The 14,479-nt window shown below is 47.0% G+C and overlaps 1 protein-coding gene across 2 annotated transcripts in view; it reads right to left on the reverse strand.

Annotated features, from left to right (window-relative positions):
• Positions 1 to 14,479, reverse strand: part of Abl1 (ABL proto-oncogene 1, non-receptor tyrosine kinase) — a 104,512-nt gene that overhangs the window by 25,437 nt on the left and 64,596 nt on the right. For both annotated transcript variants that reach the window (XM_051166963.1, XM_051166964.1), the window contains exon 2: positions 318 to 491. In XM_051166963.1, the coding sequence (XP_051022920.1) occupies positions 318 to 491 (174 nt within the window). The remainder of the gene's footprint in view (positions 1 to 317; positions 492 to 14,479) is intronic.

Here is a 14,479-nt window from a genome sequence, read left to right on the forward strand (position 1 = left end):
ACATTCTATATGTAATAAATAGATAAATCTTTAAAAAAAAAAAAAAAAAGAGTTTTATTCCCATTGCAAGGAAACTTTTCAGGGAAAAATGCTTTAAAAACAATAACAAAACTCCATGTTTCCAGCCTGGGGTCCAGGTATCCCCTTGTGCAGGAACACGGGGAGCCGTGGGCACAGGGTGCTGCCCTGGAGCCCCCTAAAGGTGGGCGCTATGCTCTGTAGGCATCTCTGCTCCCTAACTGTAAAGCTGCCCTCTCAGGGAGCAAAGGACACGCCAGGCAAGCCACACCCCTCATTTTTGCTGCCATCCCCTTTACCTTTAGTGATGCTGAGGGTGTTATCTCCACTGGCCACAAAATCGTACAGCGCCACAAAAAGGTTGGGGTCATTTTCACTGGGCCCAGCAAGAAGGTTTTCCTTGGAGTTCCATCGAGCTGCTTCGCTGAGGCCCTGGGGCTCAAAGTCAGATCCCACTGGCCTCTGCAGCGCCTCTGCAAGACAAGAAGGGAAAGGCAAATGAAGCTAGATGGAAGCTGGGAGGCCTGAGCGGAACGCACTGCCTAACATCTATGTATTCTACTGAATTCTTAGTTGTCTTTACCAAGTATTACGGAAAGCACTACACATTTTCACTCCAGTCGATAACTCCTTATGGTGGTTTCAATAAGAAGTCTGGTCCCCCTGAGGAACTATTTGGGGAGGATTAGGAGGTGTGGCCTCATGTGAGGTTTCAAAAGTCCATGTTACTCCCAGTTAGCTCTGCCCCTACTTATGGATCAGGGTGTGCGCTCTCAGCTACTGCTCTAGCCACGTGCCCGCTGCCTGATGCTACATGCCCTGCCTTGATGTCCAGATAGTGAGTGAGTTTGAGGCCATCCTGGGCTGTATAGTGAATTCCAGGCTAGCAAGTGTTACATACTAAGACCCTGTCTCAAAAATGGAGAGAAGGGACTTGGGGTGAGGAGGTGGGGCATGTCGGAGGAATGTTTTTACAAGAGGACAGCATCAGTGACCAGTGACATGACTCTTATAGAAGCCTGTTGTCAAAAGTCACTTCTCTCCAGGGAGAGTCTTACACTCCTGGTGTCTGTCACCATGCGCAGTCATTTCACCTCATGTACTGTGAGGGTAAAGATCACCTCAAGGAAGAGGGTCAGGTCACATGGCTATCTCCTTGCTATGAGAACAAAGAAATCCCAGGCTAGGCCTGCTCTCTGCCCAAGCTTTCCAAGTACTCCTGGTGCTGGACTAACTGACCAGTTTACCAGAAAGGCTGGTTAAGGAGAGAATTATTTTTGCTTTTGCTTAAAAAAAAAAAAATTAAATCAATACATAAGACATGCAAACTGTACAATTCCCCCCACCCCCCACTGGCCAAAATAGGGTTTCTCTGTGTAACAAGAGCCCTGGTTGTCCTAGACTTGCTTTGTAGTCAAGGCTGGCCTCGAACCAACAGAGATCCACCTGCCTCTGCCTGGTGCTCGGATTACAGGGGTGCACCACCGCATCTGGCTGTAAACTGTGCATTTTAGTTTAGAAAAGTTTGAAGCTTGAACAATTCTGTGTGTAGTATACTCATGTGTGTTTGTGCACAGGCTTGTGCCAGAGAAGCAACGCTGGGGATCTTTCTCCAATGCTCTCCACCTTATGTCTTGAGACAGGGGTTCTCACTGAGCCTGGAAGGTCACTATTTTGGCCAGGCTGGCCAGCCAGGGCATCTCTACCCCAACAGTGGGGTTCTAGGCCACATGCAGCCATGCCTGGCCTTCATGGGTGATGAAAATGTAAACTTGGGTCTCCTTGTTTTCACAGCAAGTACTCTCCACTCACTGAGCTGTCTCTCCAGCCCCCAGAATTACTTTCTATTAACATGTGACCATTTCTCCACTTAGCATGTTTTGCTAGTCCCAAGCAAGGACTGTCCTTGGGAGGCGAGTTCTATGGCTAAAACCTAAAATCATCTCCTGTTAAGTCCCACCTGGAGACCAGGGCTGAGCTCCACTGTAGAATCTTTCTAACGTACATGGTCCATTCTGGTTACTGCAAGTTTTCTTCCCCCTAATTCTGTAGCGGGTTTTTTGTTTGTTTTTTTTAGTTCCTGCCTTTATGCATCTTCCTGAAATGCTTATCCTACCATGGTACAAACAACTACTTTCCATGTTGCTGTCTTGTTAGTTTTACAGTTGATCACAACAAGTCCTACAGTCTGAGACGCACAGGTTGGCCAGGACCCAGCAGCCTTCGGTGGGGAGCTGTCCAGGCAGGGGCCTGCTGTCCAGGCAGGGGCCTGGAGAGCATGCTTTACCAGGAGAAGAGAGCTCTGCCAACTCAGCAGGCTAGGAGAGCGATGCCTGGCACAGCAGCTTCTGGGACATTACTGTACAACTGTCTGGCAGAGTCTTTTTTTAAAGAAAGATTTATTTTTATTTTTAATCATGTGTATGCTTGTGTGTCTGTGTGCAGATGCATTTACAAGAGCGCAGGAGCCCATGGAGGCCTAGAAGAGGCCACCAGAGGGCTAGATGGGGGATGGAAGTAGGTGTTGGATCCCTGAAGCTGGTGTTACAGATGGGTGTGAGCCACCTGGTGTGGGAGCTGAGAACTGAACCAGGGTCCTCTGCAAGCATAATACATGCTCTCAACTGCAGAGACATCTGCCCTGCCCCTGGTAGAAGATTCTTAACATAAGAGGACTTACATAGCAAAGCAGTTAAAAGACAGATCCTCACTGGGGGGAAGGTATGAAAAACCCAACAAATAACAATTCAGGGAAAACTAAAATCCTCATTAGACGTGGACAGAGTGTGAAGCCTTGCTAGGAACCAAAGCATGCCAATTCTTCAAACTGGATGGCCTTTCTGGACGCTGGCAGGCGTGTGGGTGAGGCATCATGACAACGGGCATTCTTCTACAGGACTTACAGTGGAGTGTGCACTGTGAAGCTGGTCTTCACCAACTCACAATCTTTCAGTGTCTTTGGCAGTTTATCCCAAGTTACAAACAATGATTTGTATACACCATATTTAAAAGACAGAACAAAAAAAGGAAGGTCCAAAATATCCCCTGATCAAATTAGCCAGGTTATTCCCCATCCATAAAACAGGACACTTCAAGGCCACGTGGGATGTTTTAGACAGGGCTCAGTGGCAGAACACTAGCCTAGACTGTCCAGGCCCTGGGTTTGGTCCTCAGTACCACAAACAAATGAACAAACTACTTTCATTAAAAAAAAACAAAAACAAAAAACAAAAACCTCTCTGATGGATTGAGAATATGTTTATAATATATCCACTAAAATTTTAGATTATATCCTGAAATACCCAGTAATATCTCAATTTTATCTTTAAAAAATGAAAAAAGAACCAGAAGAAACTACAGCAAAATGTGAACAGCAGCTAACGTAAGGGTGTGGGAGGATTACAAGTCTTTTAGCTTTCCTTACAGTCTCCTATATTATGGCCCACTTGTTAAAATGGCCAGGTTCTTTTTATAACCAGCTCCCAATCCCAACACTAGAACAACATGTAAGTAGACGCCTGGGATGCTTACATAACAGACAATTTAAAATGAGCAGCTCTGGGGAGGGGCCCCTCCCACTGTCCTAAAAGAGCACTTATGTGTTTCCTTGCGTGTGCCAACCCAGGGCCAGCAGTGCAATGCTTTGGAAGGCTGGGCCCATACAGGAAATGAATGCTGGGTCATGCGTACAGAAGTGCTTTTCTTCTCAAACGCCATTTGACCTCTTCTATCAAACATTGTGCTGCATCTGGAGTTGATCAAAGTTACATAACCAGGGGAAGTGGCCTGGAAAAACACCTGGAGTAAGCAGGCCACATTGTGGCCAGAGGTGAGGAGGAAGCAGGTCTGTCCCCAAGGCTGGGACGGAAGGACAATGTAGGCCGAGGGTGAAGCCTTTGTCAGAAGAGGGGCCCCTGATCCGGCAGGACAGCCTCCAAGCCCTCTCTCCCACCTCCCAATCCTGGTCCTCGAGTTAACAGCCAAAGCCCAAAGGGAAGTATTGCTCATGCATGCCTCTGGATGGAGACAGCAGTGCAGCCTCAGTTCAACAACGAAACCTCCCAGCCAATTCCCAGTCCAGGCTGATGTCAAAACTGACTCACGGCGCATCAATGCCAAGTTACTTTCTTCATTTCATAGTCAACCACGCTCGTCAACTGTAAAAATGATCACAGCTCACAAGGCCAAAGTTGCAGAACGTACTCAAATCTTTGTTGCTCAAGACATTAACTTTCTGCCAGTCCCACTGTCAGGAAACCACCCCATGCCCAAAAGTTTTACTCAAAAAAGATGCCTCAAAGAGCTCCCCTCCTATTCTCTTGGCAAGTCTTTGCTGGTAGTTAATTCTCAGACAACAAACTTCAGCATGTGCTATTGAGTCATTTTCTTCTCTGCCACAAACACTTTCTGTTGTGTCCCTTTGAATCACATTTTAAATATATTTGATTTGGATTTTAAAACATACCTGTCATCCCCTCTAAGGCCATTTTGTTCTCTTGCTTTAAGTTAGTGAGGGTGTCGCCACCCATAAGTGACACTCCTCACTACTAGAAAGCCTGGGCTCCACTAGGAGGGTATCAGACTGTGTGGGAAGTTCCACAGGAACCATGCCACAAAGCTCTGTCCATGATTAACTTGTTTGGACAGTATTCTAGGAAACCCGTTTGGGTCTGTGAGTGTAAGTTAAAGATCTTTTTTTTTTTTTTTTTTAAATCCTTTTCAAGGTTGTGAGTCACTGATGAAAAATGTTTACAGAAGATTTTTGGATATGGCATATCTGGTCTAGACTGCTGTGAGCAGTGAGGGGAACGGATGCTGCCCCTGAGATCTAGGACCAGGAGACTTCACTGTCCCAAGGGGACCACCAGGAGACTTCACCTCCAGGAAAAACAACCCCAGGAAGCTCCTGCCTTCTTGTTGGCATAGGTGCTCGGGTCCCTATGGAGCTTAGGACAGCCAGCTGCACAGCACTCACTGCTGTCCTCACTCACCTTGGGCCCTGGGAGACACTTCCGTGTGGGGGAGGGGCAGAGCAGGGAAGTCTCCAAGGACTTAAGGCCTGCCGCTTTAGCCTTATTTCCTTGGTGGCCCCTCTGAGCTTCCTCTGGCTAGAGGAATCTCCGCAATGCGCAGATCTGTAAAACAGACACTTTGCAAAGGAGAGGGCCTCGTCTTTTAGCTCCTCTCTGTTCCAGCTGATGAGGTCATGCTCAGAATATTCTCAAGTCAGTCTGTAACTGCCTTATGCACTCCTCATAACATGAGCTCGGAGGGAAAGTATTATTTCCCACAGTGTGAGCTTGCCGAAAGCCACTCCATTCCTTTTGTAACTCAGACCTTCACCCACAGTTCAGATTATTAAAAAAACAAAACCACATTTAACTAAATACAGCCTTTCTATTATCCTCACACCCAGAACCCAATTTTCCTAGCACTTCGAAATACCAGGTCATGAGGTGCAGAAGAGCTAGGGTGGAGAAAGTAAGAACACCAGAGCCATCGGGAGCCCCTGTGCCGCTTCCTGGGAGAAGCAGCTGGTGAAATCTAGCATGGCTATAAAAGTGAAAGCCCCTGAGGGGGCATGTCTCTGGGGTTCAATGACAGAACAGATGGGGGTCTCCTTGGGGAATGGAGACTGGAGACAGAGACAGCACTCAGCAAAGCTGGGGATTAGCTGAGGCCAGCCTAACACCCCAATCTCAATAAAAACATGCTTCTTTATGAACGCCTTTGCTAAGAGATGCCCAGGATTGCTGTCACTGAGGCAGTAGCAGTGCGAGCCTCCAGCAGCTGTGACATGTGGACCTGAATTCTGTGGGAGACTGGTACTGCCTTCTGTTTCCTGTGTTCGTAAAGAAGCAAAATGATAGCCGGGTGTGGTGGCGCACGCCTTTAATCCCAGCACAGCACTCGGGAGGCAGAGGCAGGTGGGCCGCTATGAGTTCGAGGCCAGCCTGGCCTGCAGAGAGAGTCCAGGACAGCCAAGGCTACACAGAGAGACCCTGTCTCGGGGAGAAACAAAATGATGTCCCACCTAGATGTTAATGAAGCAAAGATGATTTTTTTTCCTTGCAAGGTCATGGGACCCCTGGGTCTCCAGCCTCCCATGACTTTCTAGAGTGACAACTTCAGCACAAGGCTGCTGAGGTGCCCAGTGAGACCCAGAGACCAAAACACCAGCCATGAAGAAGAGTCTCCTGGAGGCTGGTGTGACCAAACCATACTATGCAACTTTCCCTTAAAATAATGCAGCTTTATGTCTCCCTGCTTCTGGATATTATAGGTAATAAATGAAACAGGTTTCTAGGGAAACCTCTTCTTAAAAACAAAGTTGAGTCATCCCAAGGTTTAAGCATTTTCCTTGTGATCTTTCTCTTACAATGTACTTACCAGGTCAATTAAAACAAAACCGAATTCTCCCTGAGCCTCTGATCATGTCCAACAGCCCAAATACTAACCTTGCTGAAGAAACAATCCTTGCTCCCCAAGTAAGAATATATGAAGGGATTTTGTACCACTCTTAAGATGCTATTGCTGGGAGAGATGCTCAGTGGTTAAGAGCACCTGCTGCTCTTGCAGAGGACCTGGGTTAGGTTTCTAGCACCCACATGGGCAGGGGTGGGGTCACAACAGCCTGTAACTACAGCTTTAGGAGATCTGGCACCCTCTCTGGTCTCTGTGGGCACCTGCACACATGTGGCATACACAGGAATAAAACAATAAAACCAAATCATTTGTAAAAATTCATCTATTGTTGAAGTAGTCTATAATTTGGTGGAAATGGCTGTAACTGTTTTTATATTTTAGTTTTTAGGATTACTATGATTTGGGGTGAGTGTGTGCATATAGGGATCAGAGGACAACTCTCCGGAGTGGGTTCGTTCCTTTGACCTTTATGTGGGTTCTGTGGTAGAACTCAGGTCATCAGACTTGCTTGACAAGCACTCTCTCCACCCAGTCATCTTGACAACCTTCTAAGAATTTTTAAACTAAAGATACCACCATCTTCTAAACTCTCTCCATAGCACAGCATCCATCAGCCTCCCCATCTCTATACTACCTGCCACGCAAGGGTCCTTCTGAAACACCAGTGGGACTACTTCCTGCCTGTCACTACCATATTAACCGTGTTATCCAGGCAATGTTCAGAACATTGTGTGCCTTGCAGGGTATGCGACTGTTGGCAGTTTTTTGGACACTGCTCCTGCATGGGCCTCAGAAAACAACAATGTCAGTCCTATCCAAGGTGGGGAAACTTGAGGCTCTTCCTGTGGCAGGTGCCAAGGCACTGTAGGCTCTAGGTGGGCGCTGTCTCCTTCTACCATCTCTTGTAGTCCTACTTCCCCAGTCCCTTTGGCCTCACCGGACTGATTCCCACCCACTCCAGCGGCAGGCCCTTCCCAGCCTGCACTACCCTTCTGCCTTTCCCACCTGCCAGTGACCCTCCCTCTTACCTCTGTGCCCTGAGTTGTGTTACCGCTCCCTCTCTGCACTTGAGGACTTGGTATTGACTCCGCCAACAGGTTTCCCACAGTATGGACCCTCCTCATGTCCCTGGCGTGGGTTCTGATATGGACAATCTAGATCAAAATCTCAACATCCTTTATCAAATACACTCCTTCCCATGCATGCCTTAAGGACACCCAAGAGTTTCAGGCAGCCAGAGTCAGGAGGGGTCATCACAGCACAGCACAGCACAGCATAGAGTTCTGCTGGGAAGCTAAGACACAGAACCCTCCATGCTCGTTAGCAGGGAGCAAAATATTTTTAGGTCAGAACTCAGAAAGTGCACTGTAATAACCTGTTAACCCAAACAAAGCCAGCAGAAATGTAGGACAAAGCAGCCTGTCCAGAAACCCTGTGGCACAGCCCAGGGAATGCAAGGAGTTGTTTTCAATGAAACATAAGCTATGGCCAAGATCTTAAAACAAAAACACATCTCTCTGTGCTTTCAAACCAAACAGGCAGACAGCATGGTACAGCCCTGGATGTCTCTCTGGACCATTCCAGAAGTGCCTGTACTGGGGGCAGACTCCAGGTGTTCATAGTGAGTCTGCTGACCACATAAGAGTTTGTATTCTGTAGCCGGGCGTGGTGGCGCACGCCTTTAATCCCAGCACTCGGGAGGCAGAGGCAGGCGGATCGCTGTGAGTTCGAGGCCAGCCTGGTCTACAAAGTGAGTCCAGGATGACCAAGGCTACACAGAGAAACCCTGTCTCGAAAAACCAAAAAAAAAAAAAAAAAGAGTTTGTATTCTGTCTCAGGCCATGGACAGCAGACTGAGAGCCAGGGGTGAACTCGAGGTACTCATCTTGAGGCTCTGTGTCTTTTGTGTGTCTTCTGGGCCCCTTGGGACCTGGCTGAATTGGACCACCCAATGGTAGCCAACCTCTCCAGAAGGTTTCACGAACCATTAGCATTTTTATTGCTAATTGGCTCACTGAGACACAATGACAGACAACAGACACACATGCACACACACACTGAGACACACATGCACATACACACTGACAGACACACATGCACACACACACTGAGACACACATGCACATACACACTGACAGACACACATGCACACACACACATTGACACAGACACACATGCACACATACACACTGACACAGACATATACACACTGACACAGACACAGACACACATGCACACATACACACTGACACAGACACAGATACACATGCACACACACACACTGACACAGACACACATGCACACACACACTGACAGACACACATGCACACACACACTGAGACACACATGCACATACACACTGACAGACACACATGCACACACACACATTGACACAGACACACATGCACACATACACACTGACACAGACATATACACACTGACACAGACACAGACACACATGCACACATACACACTGACACAGACACAGATACACATGCACACACACACACTGACACAGACACACATGCACACACACTCAGGCCCCGAAAAGTCATGTGTGATTATACTCTCCACCTAGGGTCAAAGTCAAATTTTTGTTTTGTTTTATTTCTCTGTGTAGCAGCCCTACCTTTTCTAGACTCACTTTGTAGACCAGGCTGGCCTGGAACTCACAGAGATCCACCTGCCTCTGCCTCCCGAGTGCTGGGATGAAAGGTGTGGGACATCATGCCCAGCCAGGGTTAAGTCAATTTTAACATGACTGTGTAATATATGCTACATCTTAGAAGGGTGAAGTAAACATTGGGGCTCTATAGACTCAGATGGGAGATTCAAGCCATGCTATTCCCTGTGGTGCGCAATAGTCTCAAAAGTAAAGGGCTGGCTGGGAGACAACTCAGTGGGCGAGGGGCTGGCTGTGCAGGCATTAGGACCTGGGTCTGTATCCCAGGGAGCTTCTGGGGCCAGCTAGCCTGTTGTACCGAGCAGTAACAAACAGCAAAGAGACCTCCATCTCAAACAAGGCAGAAGGCGGGACTGACAAGCAAGTCTGTCCTCTGACTGCCACACAATGCAGATGTGTGCAATGTCTATCCACACTCACACACACAAATACATGCACACACCACACATACACAAACAGGGCAAGTGACTCTTCCTGTCACTTTGGCAACTACAACTTCAGCATGCAAGGAAACAGGTCGAGCACCTGACCACTGTTAAGATGGGTTCTATGCGCAAGGGAGCTTCTTACTATCTGCTTTCGATAAAGACGTAAGATTCGGGGTGGGGCAGTATTCACACCAACTTATACCTATAATTTCAATACCTGAGAGGCTGAAGCTGGAGGCTTACTGTTAGTGTAAGGCCAGCCTAGGCTACATGAGACTGTGTCTCAAAAAGGAAATAAATACAGAAAACCAAGAATACATTTTATAAATTGTTTTTTGTTTTGTTTTGTTTCATGAATCATGATTAATCATGAAGGGAATGTAATTCTTCCAGTGTCTCCTTTGATCTTTAGTCCTAGTTTTGCATGCTGTATGTGCTTGCATGTGTACATGTGTGTGCCTGCGTGTGTATGTATGTGGTGGATTTGGGAGGGAGGTTATTATTTTGGTTTTAAGGCAGAATTTCTCTATGTAGCCTTGGCTGTCCTGGGCCTCACTGTGTAGAGACTAGGCTAACCTCAAACTCAGAGATCTGCCTGTCTCCGCCTCATGAGTGCTGAGATTAAAGGTGTACCCACAAGGCTCAGCATAGGCGTGTGTGTGTGTGCATGAATATGAATTGTGTGCACATGTATGTAGAAGGATCCTCCTCATAACCCTCATTTATCAGCCTCACCCCATGCTGGGGTTGCAAGCATGAGCACTAGCCTGGCTTAGTGAGATATATGTATCCTGTCTATTCCTATTTTTCCATGTCTGCCTCTCAGATCAGCGATTATACCAGCACAATTGCAATGACTCAATGTTTAAAACCTCTGGGCAGCACAGGATTTTAGTTTGTTAACGCCTAGACTGTGGAAATATTTCTTCGGCAGAAGAGAAATAAGATACTAACCAAAAACCATTGGGAATGCTTCTCGTACCATTAAAATATTCACCATGGGTCTGAGGAGAGGATCAAGGAAGGAAAGATATTTTTCAGCTTAAATCTAAGAAGAGGGAGCCGGGCGTGGTGGCGCACGCCTTTAATCCCAGCACTCGGGAGGCAGAGGCAGGCGGATCGCTGTGAGTTCGAGGCCAGCCTGGTCTAAAAAGTTAGTCCAGGATGGCCAAGGCTACACAGAGAAACCCTGTCTCGAAAAAAAAAAAAAAAAAAAAAAAAATCTAAGAAGAGGGGAACTGAAGAGGTGGTTCATGTCTTAAGAGCACTGGTTGCTCTTCCAGAGGCCCCAGGTTTAGTTCCCAGCATCCACACTGGTAGCTCACAGCCACTTCAATTCCAGAAGATCAGATGCCCTCTTCTGGCCTCCACAGGAACCAGGCATTACATATGGTGCACAAATATACATGCAGACAAACACCCATAAAATAAGTCATTTCATTTAGGGGAAACAAAACAAAACAAAACAGAAACCCAAGACAAAGTAGTAATTTTATTATGTATGCATTTTTCAAATTTCAAAATAATTCATTAACAAGAAAATTATGAGTGAGTCTAGCTCAATTCTATTATTACTTCAGCCATCAAAGAAACTGGTAAAGTGTCCATTTTAGATTGTTAAAGATCTGTTTACAATAACAACAGCTTATGTTTGCTGGCTCTTGCTCAGGGGGAGGCTTTGGATTAGACAAGTTACATAACATCTCTCAACAGTGAGATAGAAACCACTGTGAGCCTCATTTATAAATGAGAGGTGGTCAGCTCAGAGAGCACCATGCCTAAATCATCTGAGAGGACACCTGGCTCCAGAACTGCTTGTCTATGCATCAGGGGCCTCGAGATGGGAGGAGAGTCCTAACACTGCGAGGGGGAGAGGGAGAGGCCTGATGCTGCGAGGACTTGGAAAGGGAGGCCTAACAATGTCTGAGGGCACCAAAGAGCAGCCCCCAGCTCATCAGAAACACACTTATTTGCCTTGGCTGTTTTTAAAGTCGTCAACCCACTTCTCACCGGTCCTAAAACCAACTCACAGGCTAGAAAGAAAAGTCTCCTAGACTTAAATAAAGGAAACGGAAGCTCAGTGAGTGAGGGTGGGGTGGGGAATGATTGATCTTCTGAAGGCAACTTCTAAAGTGCTGCCACCAGTGACCTGGTGGCCTTCCCTTGGGACTTCAACAGGCTAGTCTGAGAACTAAGTAAGGTTGTCTGCGGTCACTACTGTCACACCTGAGAAGCTCAATCATATTAACATAATCCACAATTACAAAGATTGGCCTGCTGGGTGACAAAGAGTATGGGATCCTCTTGTTCCTAAACAAGAGAAGCCAGGGGTGGCCTCAGGAGAGTATTTGGAGCCCAACCCTCAAAGAAGAGCAACTGCTGGCACAGCAGGAGGTGCTGGCTGCAGTCTCTCGCTGAGAATCTTCGGGGCCTGCTCTTCAAATGAATGAGCAAGGTCGGCAAGAGTTCACTGTGCAGGCAGCTCAGAACCTCAGAGTCCATGTCCATCCCTGCACTACCAGGGCAGGAAAGTAGACCTGGGAACCCAGGTTCACAAAGCTGATCACTGGGGCTCAAAGTGGACCAAAGACTAAAGCAGACAGTCATACGGAACAGAAACTCCAGAACAGCAAAACCCCAGCATCACAAGGGCTTCTTATACACATAAGCTATCTCTAGAAGGGCACGGTTTTGTCTTAGAAAACAAAACAAAACATAGGGAATGCCTCTAGGGAGAGAATAGAAGAAGCAATTACTTTTCATTAAATATTCTTTCAGAATTTCCTTACATGTACTTTTATGTTTGCTTAAGAAATGTTAATAGTCCTCCTGCTCTATGAAAATAGCTGTTTTACTAGCAGCAGATGCAGAAGGAAAGTGGTCTGTTCAGCTCCTAGCTGGGTGTCTCTGAAGACAGTATTGAATGATCTAGTGTGTTCCACAGGAGACAAACGATCCATCATTAGGACAGAGGCTAAGAGTGGGCTTTCTGGGCCAGGCACTGCGGTGCAAGCCTGTAATCCTAGGTGCTCAGCAGGCTGAGGCAAGAGGATGCCAAGTGCAAAGCCTGTCATGGTTACAGACTGAGTTCATAGCCTGGACAACTTGACAAGGCCCTGTCTCAAAATTCAAAAGTTGGGAGGGGCCTGTGGGTGTAGTTCATGGCCCTAGCTTCCAATGCCCAACACGTTATTATTATTTTTTAAAAATGGATTCCCTGGAGCCAGACGGCAAGTCTTAGTAACATCATTTGCTAATTCTGTCATCTCAGAGACATCACCTAACCTTCTGATGCCTCACTTTTTTGTCTAGAAGATGAAATGGTCAGGAGTTAGCTCATGTGGAGTATTGACAGTGCTTGGCCCAGCATAACCAGCTAGCAGCTGCTGCCGCCCTGTGTTGACCAGGCCCCCTCTGACAGCTAGCCCCAAGGAGCAGGGAGCTTGCACTTGGTAATGATGGAAAACTCACTATATTCAACTCCCTCCCCAGCCCGGGAGCCTAGGCCTCTGAGTGGGTGTCGATGAACTGATTGATTGACTTAGGGTGTTAGCAAGAAAGGAAAAGCGCAGATTACTTCTCCAGATGCTGGTAATTGCTTTCTTCCCCAGAGACAGACAGCACTTCCGTCTTTAAGACATAATTACACTGAGGCTGGTTTGGTTCTCTCAGCTACAGAACAAGAATTCCGTTTCCCTTTTCAAACTCAGTGAGCAGAAAGAGCTTCTAGAGAGTCCGTCCTGAAAAGGGCCTTACAAAAACAAAGGGCAGGCCAGGAGGGTGGAGGGTGGCGCATGTCTTTAATCCAAGCACTTGGGAGGCAGAGGCAGGTGGATATCTGTGAGTTCAAGGTCAGCCTGGTCTACAGAGTGAGCCCAGGACAGCCAAGGCTACACAGAGAAATACTGTCTCCAAAACCAAACCAAACCAAACCAAACAAACAAACAAACAAACAAAAAGGAGGACACTTTTTTGGGACTGGACAATGTTAGATTCACTTTAAGGCATGTTGGAATAAGACTGGATTTTTTTCCTCCTAAAACAATAATTAAACCCACAAGATATGCAGCAATCCCACTTTCCCCCCAGACACAAGCTGATACCCGGGCAGAGCTGTGATGTGACCTAACTTTGCAGTTACAAAAGTCCATTCATCTCGGCCTCAAAATGGAGATAGAGCCTCACTAACTGGATACAGATGGGAGGAGACATGTGCGCAACTTGTGGAGTGTGGAGCAACTTGGAAAAACTAAGCAGCTTATTAACTGAAGATGACTCTGGCTGCTCAGATACCAATTTTGGACAAATAAAGCATCTCCTTCCTCCAAATGTTAGCGCCTGAGCTCTCGCCATCCACACTAGGCTCCTCTAGGGATCCAGTCCCTGTGTTCCCGGAGGGGATGGAGTCCTATGTACAACTTGTGGCAAAAGGACAGTTAAATTTGAGATGGATTATGTGGGCTCTGCAGGCCTTGTTAAAGGGGGGAGAAAAAACAGCTTAAAGAACTGAAGAGCCTTCTCTTTATTTCTCCCTCATTTCTAGAAAGAAAAACACTAGAAAAAGAGTAGAAATCCAGGTTGTTCTAAAGTAGACTACACTTTTACTCCTATTTTAACTCTTAGATGAAACAGGGGCACCGCCACACCTCTGAGTGCTTCTGTCCTTCCGAAGGCGGCAACAGTTCCCTTGAAGGTCAACCATACCCTAATAGGCTTGGCCACAGCCCAGGCGCCAGCACTCTCCACTCACCCTCTTCCCTTGTCATCCTTTTAGAAGCCAACACTAAAGAGCACAGGAAGGGGGCATGGACTTAGAGGGCTGGGAGTAAAGCAGGCAAAAGCAAAAGCAACAGGCTCCTATCTCTAAGTTTATGCAAAGAAGAAAACATGAAGGGCTCCCCCACCAAGCGCCAAACTGGACACT

Source organism: Acomys russatus, chromosome 24 (assembly GCF_903995435.1).
Source record: "Acomys russatus chromosome 24, mAcoRus1.1, whole genome shotgun sequence".
Classification (NCBI taxonomy): Eukaryota; Metazoa; Chordata; class Mammalia; order Rodentia; family Muridae; genus Acomys; species Acomys russatus.